The sequence below is a fragment of the Protopterus annectens genome, chromosome 3.part1, assembly GCF_019279795.1.
Source record: "Protopterus annectens isolate FY-2018-M chromosome 3.part1, PAN1.0, whole genome shotgun sequence".
NCBI classification, from domain to species: Eukaryota; Metazoa; Chordata; order Ceratodontiformes; family Protopteridae; genus Protopterus; species Protopterus annectens.
This window is the reverse complement of record NC_056732.1, coordinates 1,758,261,432-1,758,283,448: the sequence shown is the minus strand read 5'-3', so window position 1 is coordinate 1,758,283,448 and position 22,017 is coordinate 1,758,261,432. Positions and strand designations below refer to the sequence as shown.

The 22,017-nt window shown below is 37.2% G+C and overlaps 1 protein-coding gene across 1 annotated transcript in view; it reads left to right on the top strand.

Annotated features, from left to right (window-relative positions):
- LOC122798662 overlaps positions 1-16,173 on the top strand; it is a 50,510-nt gene extending 34,337 nt beyond the window's left edge. The window contains exon 2 of the mRNA XM_044067748.1: positions 10,921-16,173. Coding sequence (XP_043923683.1) covers positions 10,939-12,336 — 1,398 coding nt within the window. The 5' untranslated portion in view covers positions 10,921-10,938 and the 3' untranslated portion in view covers positions 12,337-16,173. The remainder of the gene's footprint in view (positions 1-10,920) is intronic.
- Positions 16,174-22,017: the final 5,844 nt, after the last annotated feature.

Genomic DNA, 22,017 nt, shown 5'->3' with positions numbered 1-22,017 from the left:
CCTAATAAACAAAGCAAACTCTTCCATCCATTCTGTCACTCTCACCTTAATTCTCTGACACATAGGAATTTGTAATCTTATATTCTGGTTCCTCTGTAGAAAGTATATGATTATACAACTGAAAAAAGGTTTATGTTAAGTGCACTGCAAGAGCTATATTAAGTGTACAGTCACCTGTTTATGCTGTTAATCTGATTGCTCAATCTATTTTTGTATGTAAAATTTGTATAATAATCTACTGCATTTGTAATGCAGCTTTGTCATTAATCCTGTATTCTAGTACGGTTGTTTAATTTTTAAACTTTTTACTACTCTGTGCTTAGCACTCAGAACTTAATGTAGCCATGAGAAAAATAAGTCTAGATTAAATAAAGTGCATTTTTTTATCAAAGTGTCCGTCTCTTGTTATAAGTTCACTTTAGTCTCAAGGTTTAAAGCAATAATATTGTACTTTTAATTAAATATGGACACTGAAAATCTGACATTATCAACAAATAATAAAGGTTTAACAATTTACACAAAGGACAAAGAGAATTTGCTTGCAGAAACATTTTTTGCAATCTTTGCTGTGACAAAAGGAGAATACTGCCAACCCAGCTAGCTGGAATTTTGTAAATAATTCTATGTCATTTGTGAATATTAATATGATTTATACAGAAATGTAACAGAATGAGACACTGCTAACCCAGCTATCTGGAATTTTGCAAATAGTTATATGTCATTTGTGACTACCAGCATAATGCAATTGCTTGTGTTGTCACTATATTGTAACTGTGTTGTATGTATATTAAACTGCTGATACAGAAGTCTGTGTTGAACAGGGTTTGTAAAGTAAAAATATGACCACAGCATGCTCTGCTGGCTTAGAATGGAAATGTATATAAACTATTGTAATTTTGTAAATGTATATGTTTTAACAGTAAAAACTAGAACATAACATCTGAGAGATATGTATTTTTTCACAAGGAGCTGTGAAATTCTGCACTGGGGGTTTAGCTTGGGAACTAAAGCCAGGTGATGAAAACTGATGCCATCCAAGCTAATCCAGCAGTAATATTTGATATTAATTTAAGAACTCTCTCAGAGAGAGACTGGGCATTTTGTATTTGTCTTTGACATGGAAATATCCACTCATCACCATCTTCTGCACTTGCCTTGCTGTAAGTACATTTTTAGGGCATAGTAAGTCTTTATATTCAGATAGGAATATAGTAAAGTATAGAGTAGATGTTTTCTTTATTTATTTGACAATGTTGTTTTAAATATTTCCTGTAAATTTGAACTCTGATGTAACTGATTACTTATTTAGTATTTTCTTGTTCTTTTATTATTTATTATTAAAATATTTAAACCTATCTTTCTGGCTGATATTTTTGAGACATATTTAAGCTCTTAAAGTACTTACATATCTATTTGGTGACACTGTACAGCCACTCCTAAATAGCCTTGCTTTTGATCAGACTACCATTTGGATTATTAGTAACATTACACAGTAGGATTAAACACCCTTTGTTAAGGGCCTTAGAGTAGCTGATAAAGAGTTGGCTGGTGGCAGATGGAACTACCTTGCAGTCTGGGTAGAAGGGGGCATAGTTAATAAACCTGTGCCAGCATTTCCCAAGTGTGTGTGTGTGTGTGTGTGTGTGTGTGTGTGTGGGGGCATGGCATAATTAATAAGTAGCATTTCCCATTTCCCAAGTATGTGTGTGTGTGTGTGTGTGTGTGTGTGTGTGTGTGTGTGTGTGTGTGTGTGTGTGTGTGTGTGTGTGTGTGTGTGTGTGTGTGTGTGTGTGTGTGTGTGTGTGTGTGTGTGTGTGTGTGTGTGTGTGTATATAAATCAAATATAAAAGTGTGTGTGCGTCAGCTACTTGGGCAGGGACGCCAAGCACTGGTTGGACAGAGAGAGTGCTGGAGGTTTTGGCTTGGCCACTCAGTTGAGATCTCAACTCTACTCTATAGCTGTTTCAATGGGGAGTTTTATTGAGGATCTGGTAAAAGAGGGAGAAAGCAACCCCAGACTGACTGTGATCTCTGTGTGCTCTTAAGGGAAATTGCACCTTACTGTGTGTGTACTTGTCATCCTCCCAGTGTGTACATTCCCCACTGTTGCCAGTGGTGAGGATTGAGACTCCTTGATTACTGGGCCAGTGCAGGGGTGTCACATATTAATTGGTTGGCAGTGGTGGGATAGCCACATCGCATATTAATTTAATTGTGTATATTGAATTCATGTAGCCTGTGAATAGTGGTCACTAAGGAAAGTGTTTGTATTCTCAATCAGCCACACAGTGAACATTCAGAGTTTCAAATCACAATTGTTTTATTTTTTTGTTAGCTTAGTTAGTCAGGGAGAGCAGGCAAGCATGTCAGCAGAATAGTATGGCAAGGTGACAAGGAGCCAGTTGGCTGAGATGTGCCAGGCTAAAGGACTGGTGCATACTAATCTGACTAAAGCAGAAATGATTGCAGCCTTGGGCACAGCTGCATCACAGACCAGCAATCAGAAGGACAACCAGGCTGGCCTTGGAGATGTACAACTCTCAGAAAATGGACACTTCAACCCTTCCACAGTGGACTTAAAAATCTGTCTGGATTTAAAGAGACTTGAACTGGAGGCCAAACCTTTGGAAATAGAAGTAGCAGAGAGACTGAGACATCTGGAGGCTGAGGAAAATGAGAAACTGTGATGTCTGGAGGCTGAGGAGAAGGAAAGGCAGAGGCAACATGAGAAGGAGATGCTGACTCTTCACCAGGGTCACAGAGGTGATGGGAAAGAGAGCAACTGAACCTCAGAAGTAACAAAGGTCAGCAAATGTCTTCCACAATTTACAGAGGGGGATAATTTTGATAGTTTCATTCATATGTTTTAAATGGTATATAAACAGTATAATGTTGACCAAGGGCTCTGGATATGTTTTCTGACCCCCTTACTTCATGGTAAATCTGTAACTGCTATTTCTAAATTGTCTGATACAGAGTGCCTAAATTATAATGCAGTCAAAATGTTTTGTTAGAATGTTTTATGTTAACACCTGAAGCTTATAGGAAAAAATTTTCATGAGCATAGATGCAAGGCAGATGAAAATGTGTGTGAATATATTGCTGAACTAAGCACTAATTTTCATAGGTGGGTGAGTGGATGTCATGTCACCACTTTTGTAGGGCTGTCAGACCATTTGGTGAGGGAACAAGCCCTTAACACTTTGCCTGAGGACATGAGAATTTAGTTAGCTGATAGACAATGCAATACTGCAGATGGGTTGTGGAAGAAGGGAGACCTAACCCTAGCAAGCAGGGCATCACTGCACAAAAAGTGACATGCAGTGCTGCTCCTGGGTCTAAGGGAACCCATGGTGGGCAGCCAGACTGCCCCAACATAGTCTGCTAGTAGCAGGGGAAGCCACTAGTCCAGGTACACATCCAGGACCAAGGGTTAAATGTTTTAAATGCAACCAGTGGGGCCATGTAGCATATAGATGTCCACAGAGACAAGGTGGGGAACAAATGGTGGGAGAACCAGTAAGTGGGAATGACAAAATGCCAGCAGTAAGTTATCTCAAGACAACAAGGGTACCAAACTACCACAAGAGGTTATATTCTATCTTAGTAAATGGGAAAGAGACTATTGCTAAGAGAGACACAGCCTCTTACCTAAACATTGTGAAGCCTGCAATGGTTAAAGAGGGGCATTACTTGCTTGGGCAGTCAACTTCAGTCAGAGGTTTAGGAGGGACCCCATTTCAAATACCTTTGGCTAGGGTTCACCTTGACTGGCTGGGGTGGAAAAGGAAGCCAGTAAGTAGGTGTGCTTGAGGATATACCTGCAGAGTTCCTGATAGGGAATGTTGATAATGCAGTACCTTGTGTTTATGCAGTTACACACAGTCAGGCTTGGAGACAAGCATGTGGGTCTGGTAGCCTGGGGGAGACTCAGACAGACCACACACTTGCAGCCAGGACTGGTGAGGTGGTTACTTCAGGGAGGGAGCTAACCTATAGCAGTGAGATGGAAGGTGAGCCACAGCTGCTTGTGGGTATTGATGCTCCCTTGGACAGAGTTTCTGCAAAGGTAGAGATGAGTAGTAGTACCCAGGTTGACAGTGAGGCACTGCTGTCAGAGGATACTAGACTTCCTGTAGAAGGGGAGCTGGGAAGGTTTACAAAGAGAGAGTTAAGACAGGCTCATCTCTCAGATCCTACATTTCAAGGCCTGAGGGAGGTAGCCAGTGAGGCATCTGATTCTCAAGAGAGAGGGGAATCTGTATACTGGGACAAAGGGTTACTGTATAGAGAGTGGATCCCTGAGGGAGGGCTAGAGGGTGAGAGAGTACAGCAGTTGTTAGTACCCAAAGACTACCATCTGACACTCCTAGCCATAGCCCATGATATTCCCTTTGCAGGTCATACGGGCATAAAACATACAAAGAGATTTCCAGAGATGTAACAGGGTACTGCAGGACCTGTGACTTGCAAAACTTCAAGAAAATAAGTTGAAATTAAATTGTTTTATGATTGTGCTATAAAAATTATCTCACAATTTCAGCTCAGTAATAGACACAATGTCTAGAGCTAGAAGTTTTTGTCTTATAAGTGAAGTACTTACTAGGTTTGAGATGCAGAAGTGTTTTATTGGTTTATGACTTCCTAGCAGCTGCACAGTTATGAGCAAACATCTGAGAGATATGTATTTTTCACAAGTAGATGTCAAATGCTACACTGGGGGTTTAACTTAGGAACTAAAGACAGGTGACAAAACATGATGTCATCCAAGCTAAACCAGCAGTAATATTTTCTATTAATTTAAGAACTCTCTCAGAGAGAGACTGGGCATTTGTTATTCTGTCTATGACCTGGAAACATCCGCTCATCACCACCTTCTGCACTTGCCTTGTTGTAAGTAAGTTTTTAGTGCATAGTAACTCTTTAGATTCAGGTAGGAATATAGTGAAATATAGCATAGATGTTTGCTTTATTTATTTGACAATGTTGTTTTAAATATTTCCTTGACGTTGAACTCTGATGTAACTGATTATTTATGTATTTATTTATTTACTAGGAAATTCTGACTGGACACAGGTCTTTTTTCAGTGGAGGCCTGGGGAGAAAACTCCACACAAAGTAATACATACAATATCCATAGTAAACATGTACAGCAAGGTTGTATGAAGAACAATTGTTATACATACATACAATAGTATACATACAGGAGTAATCAATACATGCAGTAGCAACATTGTCTGCATACAAGATGACTATAGAATGATCAGGGTTATAAATATGTTAATAAGTATATTCAGATGATAATAATAGATATACCTTATAAACTCATAGAATTAGTATTTTCTTGTTCTTTTATTATTTATTATTAAATATATTTAAACCTATCTTTGTGGCTGATATCTGAGAGACATATTTAAGCTATAAGAGTACTTGCATATCTATTTGGTGACACTGTACAAGCCACTCCTAAATAGTATTGCTCTTGGTCAGACTATTATTTGGATTATTAGTAATATTACACAGTAGGATTAGACACCCTTTATTAAGGGCCATAGAGTAGCTGATAAAGAAGTGGCTGGTGGCAGCTGGAATAACCTTATAGTCTGGGCAGAAGGAGGCATAGCTAGTAAATCTGTACCAGCCTTTCCCAGGTGTGTTTACATGTTTGTGTATAAATCAAATGTCTAAGTGTGTGTATATGTATCTGTGTGTGTGTGTGTGTGTGTGTGTGTGTGTGTGTGTGTGTGTGTGTGTGTGTGTGTGTGTGTGTGTGTGTGTGCACGCGCGTGTGTGTGTGTGTCAGCTACTTGGGCAGGGACGAAACACTAGATGGACAGAGAAGGTGCTGGAGGTTTTGGCTTGGCCACTCTGAGCTCTCAACACTATAACTTTGCCAGTGGTGAGTCTTACTGGGGATCTGGAGAAAGAGGGAGAAACCAGCCCCAGACTAACTGTGATCTGTGCACACTTAAAGGAAATTTCACTTTATTGTGTGTGTACTTGTCATCCTCCCAGTGTGTACATTTCCCATTGTTGCCAGTGGTGAGGATTGAGGCACCTTGTTTACTGGGCCAGTGCAGGGGTGTCACATTTGCAAAAAGCAAAGATGTATAACAGTGTGCAAAAGAGACAAGTGGGAATATTCCTTGTATAATTATAGATATAACAACCTCTGCAGATATAATTAAAAACTCAGATTACAGAGGACCTGATGTGTACCTGTAAGGAATCAAGGAAATAACTAAACTTCTATCAGATGTGTAAAACAAAATGTTAACAGGTGAATGCATCTCTTATCTGATGGCTGACTGTAGTAGCACCAGCTTAGAAAAGGGGTGAAGGCTCACATTAGACCAAAATAGTTTTAGACTCATCAGCCTGACTAGCAGTCCATATGCAATTATGGCAAGAGGCACAAAAGAGCTTATCAAGAATTATAAAAGAGACCTGCTTCTGAATGATATGGAATAATACATTTTTATTAAGATGAGATTTTGCCTTGTTAATCATATAGAATTATTTGAAGAGTCAGCCCATACTGCTGATCTTTTTTTTTGTTTTTTTTCTACCTGCTGTTAACCATCAGCTTCTACCAGCTCCTCTACGCATTTTCTGGGCCTACAAGATCTGCCATGGCCTATCCAGAGGTCAATCTAACCTGCATCCATGGCCCACGAGGAGATCGGGGATGTTGGTACAGTATCATACTGCTGTTAGGCAGTGTGCCTTATTGTTGCTGAATGTCAGCAGCTTTGCAGTCCTGCAATTTCTGCCTCAGGAGGGACATGTATACTTCATGCACAGCTGCCTCACTTATCATCAAGCTATTTCTGCAGCACAGGTCTATATTATCATATCGTATGCTCAGAAGAGCGAACAACAAATAATCAACCCCATGTAAGAGAAAGCTTACAGCGTCGAAACTTCAGAACAGTGATTATTTCCTGATGGAAAATAATTGCTGTTCCAAAACAAAAAAAAAACTGTAAAACATTAGTTAATGTGGGGGACTTCACCCCCCACACCCGCTGATGTGAGGGGTTGTGCCTCCCACACCCCCCCCTACTTAAGTATACCAACTCCAAGATCGTACTACAGTGCCAAAAAGGCAAAGTAGCAAAAGCGGCCAAACAAATTCTTATCCAGGGAAAGAATTCACTGAAAAGCCGCTTTGCTATTTTGTCTTTTTGCACTTTACAGTTCGACAAAGACACATTTGACAACCTGCGTCTGCGACAGCATTATAGGGAGCTATGCAGCACTAAGCCCCCCCCCCAGATCTGTACAATGCTTACTGCAGCAAGCCTAGGTAGCCTCCCTCCCCAGGATGGCAAACCATTAGCCTCTCACTGCCATCCTCCTGCTGTGGTACTTCAGGCTTTTGCTGATAAACGAACATGGGTCATTTGTGGTGCAATGAGGGCTTTATTCCTCTCTGACATGTTGATTATTAGTAGATTTTTATTTACCTTGACCTGATATTCCTTTGCAGAATGTTGCTTTAATGTCTATTATAACAGGAGCAACAGGTGGAGTCACACTGTGCTGAGGCCATATCCCTTTCTGGACTATTCATCTTAGATATGAAAGTTGGAAGTGGGCTATAGATAACTAAATTGTCTGATGAAATGTAGACTGGGTGACATCATTTATTCAGTAAAAGATGTTGAACTCCTCCATGATTGCCCAGAGAAAGTAGACAGTTGTCAAAGTGCCCTTTCACTATCTAAGGCAGTTGATCATTGTGACCATTTACACCTTGCCAGTACCCACCTTCAGGATGTACACCTCTTTTCTATGGGTGCTATGATTGTCAAGCCCTCTTAAGGAAAATATTGTACACATTAGTGAAAAGAAAAACATGTCCACATCACCAAGAAAAGTATCAAGTTTGGATATGAAGGAATTCAAGCTTTCTGCTGATCTAATATTAGTTAGTAGTCTATTCCTCCTGGAGACTAATCTGGTTTTAAAAGTCATCCATCCCATTTTTAGACTTAAGAATTGTGATACTCACTTAGACTATTCATTCCATTATTGTTAACTTAACATAAAGGGTGGCAGCCAGTGCATTAATGTGCACATTTATATACCAAAATCCAATTGCAGCTATACAAATGGTGACAGGCAGAGAATGTTTTAATGTTTCTATCCTGTCTGCATAACTTAAACCTGGAAGTAACCTCATTTTTTATAAACTTCTTCTGAACTGTTTCAAGGATAATTATGTTCTGTGTAGAATATGCACAACAGCCAACTCCATATTCCAACATATATCTCACAATGCTTTTCTATAAAGATATGGACACTGTGGAGCTACAGAACATAGAACTGTACTGAGTGGACAACAGCCATTCCTAGCCAGATGACCTGCATCTTCTGTAATGCAGCTTCCTACAAGAGTAAGCTCATCAGGAAAGAAGAGTTCCTACGTACCCTGTATGAGTATACTTGTCTTTACAGTAGACTTCCCTATACTTCTGAAATGAGCATATTTGTCACTGTTTTTAAAGTTTCATTTCTGAAGTCCTTGTAAAGATGCACACATAAAACTAAGGCAGCAAGGTGGTATTTACAAGCTAACATGATTTGTTAATCATGACAGTGAAATGGTCAGTATGTGATGTGCAGAACTGGAGTCATAAAGGAGTGTTTATAAAAAGTTATAAAGAAATAGGATATTTCCATGTTTACATTAATATTGTAAAAATCAAGTGTGATACTGTAATGCGGGGGTGCTGTATTCAAACAGGGGTGGTAGTAAAAAATTAAAATAAAACAAGCCAGGTAATGTGAAGACATTCTGTAACATAAATGCTCCTTTGTTAAAGTAGTTATAGCTGTAACTATATCTTCATACGTGCATTAATTTTATGAAATATGTGTGATCTACAGGTGACCATATAGTGCCATCTTATATAAAACGTTAAGGTACACAATGTTGCCACTGATAGCTGGCATCTAAAGCAAATGGTTTTGTAGATTAGTTGTGTCATGTTTTGTAGATTAGTAATGTTTTGAAATATTGTGAAATTATTAGCTGCACAAGATGCATGGTTGTACAGTATCACAAACAGCAGTATATAATCCCTTCTTGTCAAACAGCAGTGGAAGACTCTTGAACATGTGAATTCTGTTTCTGATATCCTGGATCTGCCTTTCACATTTAGAGAAATATAATTTTTATTTGACCATAGCACTAGTGTTTTTGGCAAAGAAAATACAGTTTTCTTTCATAAATCTGCAATATAAAATCAGCATCACCAGACAGATCTTTGATATTAACACCACTGTATAACCTATTGTCTACCAAACAGATATATTTTGCATTTATGCTCATACCATTTATCAGATATATTAAATCTAATTAAGTGTCTTTTCAGTAGATGAGTTTGGAGAAAAGCTCTCATGAAGCAAAGGTCTTAATTAGCCTCCTGCTGTTCAGGATTACATGAATTAAAACCTATTTTCCTCAAAATTATAATAATAAAATCATTAAATATAATTCTTATGAGCCGTGTTTATCCACAGTGACATATGGATATTGAATATTGTGATTGCCTACATGTAAAACTACATATTTTGCATATTTTGTAGAATCCATTTATGCAGTTCATCAAGGTATCCCTGAAAATACTGATGGCCAGTTTTATATTTAAAAATGTACCTGCTGTCTTAACATCATTAACAAATTTCTGCACCCAACAGATGGAGTCAAGTGGGAAGATATCCATAAAGAAATAGCACAGATTAAGACCCATGACTGATCACCATGGTATACCTATGAAAATGTGTTAATTCAAAGTAGTCTGTTTAATTACTAGCAATCACCAACTAGTTAAACAATCTAAAATCCATTGTGCTACATACCTGTTAATGCTTCATTACTTCAGTGAGTTAATTATTGAATCGTGAGAGGCTGAATCAAACACCTTTGCTAGGTCCAAATATATTATATCAGCTGAAAAGCTATTGTTCAAGACTTCAAACACTTCCATATAAAATAAAAGTAGGTAAGTCCTATATGATCTTCCTATGACAAATATCCATTGATGAATATTCATGCAGTATGAATTTACATTAGAGGAACTATCTTTAAAAGTTGTAGATGGTATACTTGTTAAGCTACTAGGTCTATAACTTTCTGCCTTATCAGTCCTGTTAACATAGAAAATAACTGTTTAAATGGTAAGGTCCCGGTGGCATTTTTTTTTGTGTATTATCTAACCATCTATCCTCAAATACTTGAAGCATACCATTTATCTGAACCTGGTTATCATTTTTGTGCTGGTCTTTGCTATCAGTAAAACTTGAAAACTTCTGGAAAAACTGGTGTATAACCTTATTATTTTTTGTCAACAACCTCCTGCCTTCATTCCTTATAATACTAACATAATTCTTATTCTGTGTTTACTTACAAGTCTGAAGCATGACATTTTGTTATCCATTGTAAATCTCATGAAATTAAACTCATATTTTATTTTACATTCATTAATGGATGTGTTTATCCAGCTATAATGATAGAATGTCTGGAAATACACTTCCATAGTTTATCAAGATATATCTTTAACTCATTTAGTTCCATAGTAGAGCTTAGGTAAAAGAGTATAAAGGGTATATGTAGACAGACATTTTATCATTGACCTGTATGTCTGCACCAAAGGAGACAAAAAAAAATCAGTAACTCATCTAATAATAAAGAGCAAGACAAGTTTAGACACTCCATATAGATGGATTATTGTCTTTGCTTGTTTGAGCAGTTATTGAATACAATACTTGCTGTATAGCTTTTGAGCAGGCCACTTGCTGTTACCTTAATGTATCCTTATCTCTTAACAAATAATATTAGAAAGCACACAATTTACATTTTTGCTTTTCAATCAGGAGATAATTGCAACAACTCTTGTTTTTCTCTTTTAGGTATTGAGCTCTGGAAATATGCTGTTCAACACCATCACCTGGATAGGTTTTGTAGTTCTTTCTGTGTTTATCAGACAAGCCACAACAGAGACACCTCCTACTATCAGCAACATTGATGAACTCAAGACCATCACCGAATCCCCCAAGCCTCCAGCCTATGTGTTTGCTTTGCTGTGGTGGACCTGCGCCGAGACCCTTGATGTTGATAACCATGGAGACATTGTCCTCAAGTTTAATCTTGAACTACAGCCTTTTGGATTCCATTACTGGTCAAACTGGAATAAAGCCTGTAAATGCAATCCACTTCCTGAATCAGAAAATACTAAGAACTATGCATTAGGCAATCTCAACACAAATGATTATCCATCATCCAGATCCCTACCATCATACGTCAGATTTTATCATGACTATTTGTCTTCTTTTGTTTCATGGGACCCAGAATCAGCTGACTGGATAGTCATCAGTACTTCCACAGATCCAAATGGTGCCAACATGGTGAATCTCTATTTTGTTACTAGTCAAAATCCATTTCACATTGAACATATATCCCCACAACTTATACAGTCAATCAGGAGCCTTTCATTTTATACCTTCTTGGCCACAGTAGGTTATGAAACTTCCCTCAGTATTTGCACCGTACAGACAGGAAATTTCAGGCAGACTACGGCACTTACCAGGCCTCATGATTGTGAAGCAGTAGTGGAGAGTAGGATGTTAGTGCAGGTAAAAACATCATGCATGGGGTCTGCAGTTATGAGGTGGGAAAATCTACCCTGGTGGGGAAATAACACCTGGATTGGTTTGTATAGTGACAGTTCTCAGAAAGACATGGATTATTTAGAATTTGTACCTGTCACCTCACCTATAGGGGAATATTACACTGACCACCCCATGCAAGCTGGCATGCACGTCCGGTACTTTACTGGCAACAAGATCAATGCACTACTGAGAGGCCAGGAGCTTAGTGACTCCTGTGATGCACCACCGATATCTACTAGAAACCCAGATGACGTGTACATCCAGCTAGTTGTTGGGCAGGATACAAGGGAAAAAAGTAGTACAAAGAGAAAGGAAGGTAAAGAAAAAAAGACCAAACTGAACCAAGAAGTTAGTGTGGTTAAAGAGGGAAAAGCGTGTGCAAAGATTTACATCCCAAAAGGTCGCAGAATTGCAGAATTGTATGATGCCTTTGTGGGATATTATGCCTCACCTGAAGATGACTTGAGGCAGCTTTATGAGTTTCAGTCATTAGCAAAGTTTGAGAGAGCTCCAGAGGCAGATCTTACTAATTATGATGTATACAAAGATTGTGCTTTTGTAGGGCAAATAGCTCCTCACAGGCAGATACGATATTTCAGAGCAAGATCCCTTGAAGACCATCTGAATGAAGATGACCCTCCTGCATGGAATTGTTAAGCCTCTTTCCTAAAGCAACACTAAATTTTACTTTTAGGCATCCACATGACAATACAACCAGAAACACAGAAGCACCAACATTGATTACATAAAATATTTTAGCTTCATCAGCATACCCTTACTGGTTCAGCACCTGGGCTTTGGCATCCAACAACCTGCTTTATTTTACTATTTTTGAGAAATGTTTAATGCATTTACCACATATTCCCATGATACACTACTGATTTTGAACAAGCCAACTTCTTACAGATATTATTCTCTGTCCCTGCTGATCTCTGACTAAAAAAATGATTACCTCATTGCCCCCAAGTCCATCCATACTTTATATACTTCATGTTGCACCTTCTTCTTCTTAAGCACCTGCCACTTTTGAAATGTATTGTTGTTGGAGACATTGCTTTTTTCATGTCCTGTTTCTGCCTCTGACTGCTTTCCTGTATTTTCTCACTGTTCAGTTTCCTGATGAAATTTTGACCGTTACCTGTTTTATGACCGATCATCATGCATGGAATCACAAATATTTGACCATGAACAAGTTATGGCTACAACAAAATCACCAACATGCCAATTTAAAAGAGAGTAAAACCATCTTGTCCCTACACCCCTTCTGCGTATATATACTTGTATAACTTTACTTTGGGAGGAAAAAGAAATCTCCAGAATACTGCATCTTGAATTTTAAATGTAATTCCCAGTATTTGCACATGTGTGATTGCATCAAAGATTGGCAATCATTAGTGTGTCAAATACAAGACAAACGACATCCCTTTTGTCTTAATAAGTGTTCTGTTGCCGTATGTTATATCACTTAGTTCCGTCATTCTAAAATACCTGATTTCAATTGTGTATTTATGTAGGGACAATTCACAGTGGTCTATCAGTTATCTGCTTTAAAGAACTGAGACTGATTGCATTTCCGTGTCCTTTTCCTTCTCTGAACGTCCTGGAATCCCACTCCACTCCTATGGACTTTGTACATTATGCCTCTATACCTGAGACATTTGAAATGACTTTCTTCTGGGTCCCTTTCTGCATTTGATGCTTTTAGTCTCCCATTGCATTGAGCATTTGCCTCCTTTGGCGTTTTCATTCCATATCTCATTTTTTTCACACTGAAAAGAAGATACACTTTAATGTCCTGTTAGGAGTTCCTTTGTTACTCTGTCAGGACTAAATGCATGTCTGCAAGTGTTATGAAACATACATTATTTACTGTAAGCTATGCAAACCTATACAACTTTAAGCAGACAAATTTATAGGACGTTTAGCAGAGTATGTGTAGTCCAAAAAGGTAAAAAACTGTAATGCCCTCTTTGCTATGTACAATGGAAAAAGTTAAATGGATTTGAAATGCACAACTAAACATTCATTAAATGGTAATTCTAGTCGCTTATTTGATGCAGTGCTTTTCAAAAGTCGCAAAATTATAAATATAATATAATATAATAAAAAATGTGTCCAACATTTGTTTCAGTCTTTCATAATAAAAAAAAAACACCTTTGGTTTCTCCTTTTGTTTTATATCAATATATTGTTGTTAGGGTCAGCTGACCAATTTTAGATAAACTGCAGTTTTACAAAAGCTGATTTTCAAATGGAATTCAAACAGACTATTCTTCTCCAACTTTAGAAAACTTCTGAGAATTTTACAACCAAGACAGTTAAGGAACTGTTTACTTTATAGCTGAACCTCTGTTTTGTTTTCTTCCCTTCTAGTGTACATAGCATTGTTCCCTTCTATAGCTCTCTCTCTTTCTCTTTCCCCATCTTGCTACTGAAATCTACAGCACAAAGGATTATGATAGGCATGCCTATCATAACTGGCTCATTATCAATTTAAGACATGGATGTCAAGAAATTCCATTTGAAATCAAAGCTCGAGTTGTAAATCTTGGCATGCATGTCAAGGACACATAATACAGATTATGACCGATGAGACGATTATCATTTTTGTAGTGCATGGAGCTTTATCTGCTCTATGTACTACTAATTGCAGAGGAAAAAATGTTTTGTTTTCTTTCAAAGCTGTAAAACACTTAGTGGATACTATCAGAAAGGCAGTGTAATGCTGTATATCACATTTATACTTACCTTTAATGCCTCTCTACCGTCTGCATTTTTACACAATGTCCAGATTATTGCTTCGTATTTTTGTTCCGTTCCTCATGAAATGTTTTCAGATAAACTGCCAAGGACTGAAGTCACCAAATAATGACATACATTTGAGTTTCAGAGTTTGTATCCTTTACATTATGCAGGGGAGGACATCCTGTTATTCTAGCAACGTTCTGTTTTTTTTTTTTTTTTTACAGGAAGTTATGGACACATTAAGGGTACAGACAGTATGCAGAACAAATGTTTCAATTTGTCACTGTCAGTTGCTAGTTAGTAAAGGCTGATTTTGCTGCCGAGCAACACACCTGGCCTTAACAGCATAAGTGGTCCATATCTGACACTGCAATCTATATTTCTATGTTTCCATAGTTTGGCTATATTTTGAATAGATTGCTGAGTAACTGCTGAAAATATACTTTTGCAGCTTTTATGTCTGTGATATGAATGTACAGTATTGGATTTATAAAAATTAACAGTTAACGTTTCCCCAATGACAACCAAGAATTTAAAAGAAGGCAAACGTTATTATAGCCTGGATTACAAAGAAAGTGCTCGGGCAATCGAAACAGTATGAAGTATGAAAATTTAATCCAACAGATGACTAAAAACAATAAAAACAATAAACATTCATATGAATATACGGTGTGCTACAGATTAAGAGCTTTCATCCACTCCCATTGTGGTCTTCATCAGAACATGTAGCACATCAAAGTCATTGATTAAATATCACTTTTTTGGTGCCAATGGGATAATTCATTTACTCCACACATTTAAAGCTGTATGCAACCTACATACTATTATGTACGGCTGCATAACTTAACTAATACATTAATTTTCATTATAATATGATACATAATGGTACATAATAGTATATAGGTAGCATACAGCTTTAAATGTGTGGAGTAAATGAATTAGCCCATTGGTGCCAAAAAAGTGATATTTAAACAATTAGTTAGATGTGCTACATGTTTTGATGAAGTTCACACTGGGAGTGGATGAAAGTGCTTAATCTGTAGCACTCTGTATATTTATATGAATATTTATGGTTTTTATTGTTTTAGTCATCTGTTAGTTTACATTTTCATACATTATACTTTTTCAATTGCTCGAGCACGTTGTTTGGAATCTAGGCTATAATAATGTTTGCCTTCTTTTAAATTCTCAGTATTGGATTTATGGTGGTGTTGCCGAATGTACTGTTTTTGATTTATGGCGGTGTTGCCGAACTTCTTTATGTTTCCTTCCCTTTGTTACAATGATACACAGTGTTGTGAATATCTACTAAAAAAATAAATATGGTGCCTGCTACATTTTACTACATATTTTGTAGGTATCCAAAACCAATTTTTGTTTTTCATAAAATTTACATTTCTTGTAACAGCATATTCTTACCTAGCTGACTCATAATTTGAACTAGTTTGATGGTCTGTAGACATTTAAGTTCTGTGTGTATTTCCTTGCAGAGCCAGATATGTTTGCTATTACCTTTTCATGTTCTACTTGTTTGGGTAACTTTGCTAAAATGCATTTTAACTGCTTCTAAAATATCCCAGACTATCTGGCATGAATAAATATCTGCGTTCCAGTCATTAGTAGCCATCTTTTATGTCATTATTTCCCCTGGATGCATTTATAAGAATATTACCCTTGTATCCTCAGATTCCATGCTGTAAGCAAACTGAAAAAAAAAAAAAAAAAAACAATAAAAGCAACAATTAAAAATGCTGTGTGATCTTTATTGTGCATTCATTTATATACATTTCAGATATTCTGAGTAAAACATCATGTTTACGGTTACCAAAGTTAATAAAAAATAATGTCAGAGACCTTTCTAAGTTGCTAAACCACACCTTGCATTCTATATATGCTTGTGTATGTTACAGAGACTTAAATAATTATGGATGACACACTTGTGTTTTACCAAGAGAAGAATCAGCCACTGAATGCTATGGGTCACTTCAAGTGACACTGCTGTGAACCACTGTTTGTGGACTACTCAAAGCAGATACTGCCCTTCTTACAAATTTACTCAGGCTCCTTAAGACTTTGGTTTACATATCCCCAATGAAAAAAAGTCCTGAATTCAAAATTAGAAAGTTTTATTGTAAAACATTCTCGTGAGCGCTTTCGTTTATTAAAATATAAACTTCATCAGACAAAAGATTAAAAACATACAAGGTTTAAATAATGCATACTTCTGCGTTATTGCATGAAACATTAAGTGAAAAATCATGACATTATCACCACAAGTTTAACCCTTCTCTCCCCAGAAAAAACCTATAACTCATACATTGATTTAAAATATACACATATACACACCCATGTGCTTAATGGTGGTATGAATTTTCATTAACTGCTAGAATTTTGGTCACTTATCTACAATTTTGTTTCTTTCTAAAGCCTTGAGTTTTAACACTGGTGTAATAGAGGTAATTTCATTGATGCCTGGCCATTTGTGCGCTCTTAGCAAAATCTGCCATCTCCGTTCTTTTAGTTCTAAATAGAGGCCCCATGGTCTCCTATCATCCATGTCAACATGATCTATGACCATGAAAGAAAAATCATGGTCAGTGTTTGTGCTAATGTGCCTAGCCAGGGCATTGTTGGAGTTGTTCTTCCTGATGGCATACATATGCTCGTAAATCCTCTGGCTGAATTTCCTCTCTGTTTTACCTATGTAAAACACAGAACATAGGTTACACTCAGCCAGATATACGAGTGCTTTGGAAGAACAAGTATATTTACCTTTGATTTTATATCTTACAGCATTGATTTCAAAAGAATTACCCGCCTTCACTTTGTGGCACCAGTGGCAAGAACCACATTTAAAGGTGCTTGAGTGTTGATGTTTGGCTGGCTGATGTTTATTCTTTAAAAGGTCTCTCAAATTCATACCTTTCCTGTATGTTATACAAAGTCTGTCTCATACACTGTCTCTGATTTCTACATCCTCCATGAGAATGTCCCAATTTTTTTGGAAAAATCATCTTCAAAATTTTGGAATCTGTATTATAAGTAGTTATGAAAGACCTTGTATAAATTCCTCTATCACTATTATGCACATGGTAGTCAAAAGGAGTATCAAAGTGTATGAGTGGGAACTACAACTTCGTTACTTTGATAATTGATGACTTCACTTGTCTGCAAATCAGTAACCAAGTCTGGTGGCATAATATAAGAACTTTTGCTCAGACTGCCAGGCTGATTTTCACCTTCCAAAACAACACACACTATCGGTTTGAAGTGTCCAGAATATTTTTTACTAGTCACTTCTTCGTATATGTTGTTAATTAAATCTGTTGAATATGCTCTCTTCAAGAACATTTGTTTCAAATTTGTGCATTCCAACTCAAAATCTTCGTCCCTAGAAACCATCCGAGCTGCTCTTACCATTTGGCCTTTAATAACCGACCTTTTCTGGTGCTCGGGGTGGGAACTGCTGTAATGAAGGAATGAGTTGGAATACGTCTTTTTTTCTGTGTATAGTGGTAGCATACAAGTTGTTACTTAAGTCTTTGGATAAGTGAACATCTAAATAATCCATATGTTGACTGTCGACTACCCAGGTAAAGTGTAGGAAAGGAGTGGTAGTATTAATGTAACATAAGAAGGATTCTAATTGTTCTTGGGGACCTGCCCGTATCAAAGTGATGTCATCTTGATATCTATAGTACATTTTGATGTGTGAATAATATATAGACTTGTATATGAACTTTCTCTCCCAATGTGCTATGACTGCATTAGCAAATGCACCCCCACATGCTGAACCCATGGCTACACCAGTCAGTTGAAAGTAGTATTTACCATCAAAAGAGAAAAAAATATTTAACAAAACAATTTCCAACAGTTCTAAAATAAGATTAATTTTCTCTTGGTGGATTCTATGTTCAAACAAAAATTCATTAACCCAATCCAAACCGACTGTGTGTGGGATAATGGTATACAGGTCTTTCACATCAATTGTTACTAAAAGATCATTTTTGTCAAAAAACAAGTTATTAATATGTTGTAGGAAGGTCCAAGAGTCTTTGCAAATTTGGGACTCACTTGCTAACACTTTTTTTAGTTCATAATCTACATAATGAGCGCATGCTAATGATATAAAGTCTATTCCATCCACAAGAGGCCTCATGGGGGGTCATTAAGGCCCTTGTGGATTTGGGGTATACCGAAAAATACTGGAACTCTTGGAGTAATGATATTTAAATAGTTGTACAGTAAAATATCAATTATCCTTTCTATGAACATGTCATTCAATTGTCCAGAAATTCTTTGGTAAGCCCCATTCAGTTCGTTGCTTGAGACCTCTCGATAATTTTCACTATCAAGCATGCTGTACAATTTGTGAGAATAAGTCTCCACATCCATGATCACAACCCCCACCCCCACCTTTATCAGGCTTCATAATTCTTATATCTTGTCTTTGTAATAATTTCAGACATTTAATTTCTAATTCACTAATATTAGAGTCACATGCTGTTGCAGATTTGACACATTTCTGCATAGTGTATAAATCAAGCTCACAAAGCTTCTCATAGCAGCTTGTCCAACCCTGCTTTGCAACATAGACTGATAGTTCTACAAATTATAATCAAGACAAAGACAATTTACCTATGAACAAAGAATATAAAGGTATTTACTACTGTTTTAATATTGAGAGGTAAATCACCAATATATTTAAAACTTCTTCTTCTTCTTCCTCTTTTTTCAACTTTTCCCTGTTAGGGGTCGCCACAGCGGATCACCTGTCCGCTCATGACTGGCAGTAGAATTTTACGGTGTTGAGTTGACAGCCCAGCGCCCAACCTGCCACGGAAGGCACACACATGCAAGCACTCATGCCTAGGGCCAATTTAGATGTCCAATCCACCTACAGCACAATAATTAAAATTGAACAGTCTTTACAAAATAAAGCTTTTGGCATATACAAACTAAGGCGATCAGGTCATTTTTATAAGATGTGAAACTTGGGTATGTGGTAATTATTAACAGGCAGACTCAAATTATTTTTTTTTAAGTGCAGAGAAGCATAACTGTTGTTGTGTAACAAACTAAATTAGTGACATGAAGGCAAGACTATGGAGGAATAGTAATAAGTTAAAAAGGAGTAACTTTAGTTAGTAATAAATCTTTACTTACACAATAAAACTGAGATAGGACAAGCACTAGCAATGAAACTGTTTCAGCTTTTTATTGCATATAGGTTTTCTTCTCCAATACCTGTTCACCTACAAGCTGTTGTGAGATCACACATTCATTTTTTCCACTGTGGCAAAAGCTCTGTTACCCACTAAATGGAAGTGAGAGCTCCTGGGCCTCATCTATTTTTGTTCCTCAGTCAGGCAAGACAATCTATAGAACAACCCCCAACCCCACCCCCTTGGTGTGACACAGTTACCCATATCAGTGTGGGAATTATTACTATTCCCCAGATGGGAGCGCATGCATTTCATGTCTATATTCCAACATTGAAATGTCATAATATCGAACACCTAAACATCGACCCGTATTCATCGAAATACATTTACGCGAATTGATGAATATTTACAGTGCAATAAAACACTTGCCCCATAAACTCACATAACTAACCTAACCTAAAACAACCCCACCTATATGGGGGGGCTGTGCCCCCCAACTAAATATACCAACTCCGAGATTGCACTACAAAGGAGAAAAGGGCAACACCATGCAGTTGGCCAATTACATCTTTGCCCTGGAAGTACTCATCAATTCACGTAAGTGCATTTCGATGAATACTGGTCGATGTTTAGGTGATCGATATTACAACGTTTCAATATGATAATAAAAAACATGCACTTCCACATGTGCCTTCCAAGAGCTACTGGGATCTTAGTTTTGAATATCATGCCCATATTCCTTCCATAACTGCAGGCTAGCTACTGGGACCAGTGTCCACCTACTCCATCAATGGCAGAGCCAACAGCTAGGGAGCTACCAAATCCCCCCTTTGGACTTACCAGCAAAATGCCATACTATTCTTACCTGCACAACTGACCTCTTCCAGCATCCAAGACAGTAATCAAGCTCAGGTCAAATGGGTTGCACTCTGGACTTCATCTCTTTCTCTCTGCCACTGAACTTGAAACAATTTGAAGAATAGACAAAATCCCATAACACGTACATTTATAAGTTTGTGTCTGAGCAATTTTAGTTGAGCTAGTCCTACCAAACTGGGTAGTAATTACTGTGCACAATTGTTTTATAATGTACACATTTAGAAACTTTTTATTAGGTATGCAAGATGACTTATATCTACATTTTGTCTGATAGTGTCACTCAAGCAACCATCAGTCTTGTGGAGTGCAGTGGTTAACTTTGCAGTATCTCAGTGATTAGTTTCTCACTTCATGAGGGATTTTTGCCAGATAGATTAATTTCTTGCCACTTCCCAAAAACATGCCAACAAGTGAATTTGCTCACAGATTTTCTTGTGGTGAGAAGTTGACAATGGCATCATATATATATATATATATATATATATATATATATATATATATATATATATATATATATATATATATATATATATATGGGTCTACTTTCATAGACCGAACGTGCATATCACCGACACATACTTTCCCGACCCCAAACCACCGACAAGTAACTTCGCCGACTACTCAGTAACTCGACTCCCACCCTACCGACAGTCTGTCAAGCAGTTGGATATAACACATTGAATCCGTAATTCAAACATATATAATCCTGCGTCATACAACTATAATATTAAATCTCCATTCACAAATACATCATTTTCCAAAACACAACTTAAACATTTTAGTTATTACAGTATCACTAATATACGCATAGACATAGCAGCGTCCATTTTCCCTCTGACTTAAACAGAATTCAACGAGAGTTTCTTTAACATAAATACTTGCATGTAGTTTACAGCGTTGATTTCTACAGATAAACTAAATATAACTTAACATCCTGCACCAGTGTGCTACCATGGTAGGAAATGTAGTATATATACATAATTACACTTTTACGATGAAAGCAAAGGTTCTAGCAGAGTGTTTGTGCATCCAAACTCTTAACATATTGCTGAAATCTGTATCGAATGGTAAACATTTCCCAGCATTCATAGTCCAAAATCCGACGTCTCCGCCATAATTACGTGTTTGTTCACGTGGAGTTATGAGGATTTATTTGTATTCATTTGCGACAGTATGTCATTAACTGTTGATTATACAGTGTACTTGTCGGTTAAGTGACGTTCGATGATTGGATCTGTCGGTAAACAGTGATTTCGAACATTTAGTCTCGACCTGGTCGGTGTCGGTGATATGCACGTTCGGTCTATGAAAGTAGACCCATATATATGTATATATATATATATATATATATATATATATATATATATATATACATATAGATCCCCTACACTACACCGACACGCCACAAAGCCGACACCCAAAACACCGACACCAAAAGACCGACAACACACAATACCGACAACGCACAAAACCGAACACCATAACACCAACACCCAAAACACCGACACACAAAATGTAAACTACACATTACACACAACTATGCATGCAC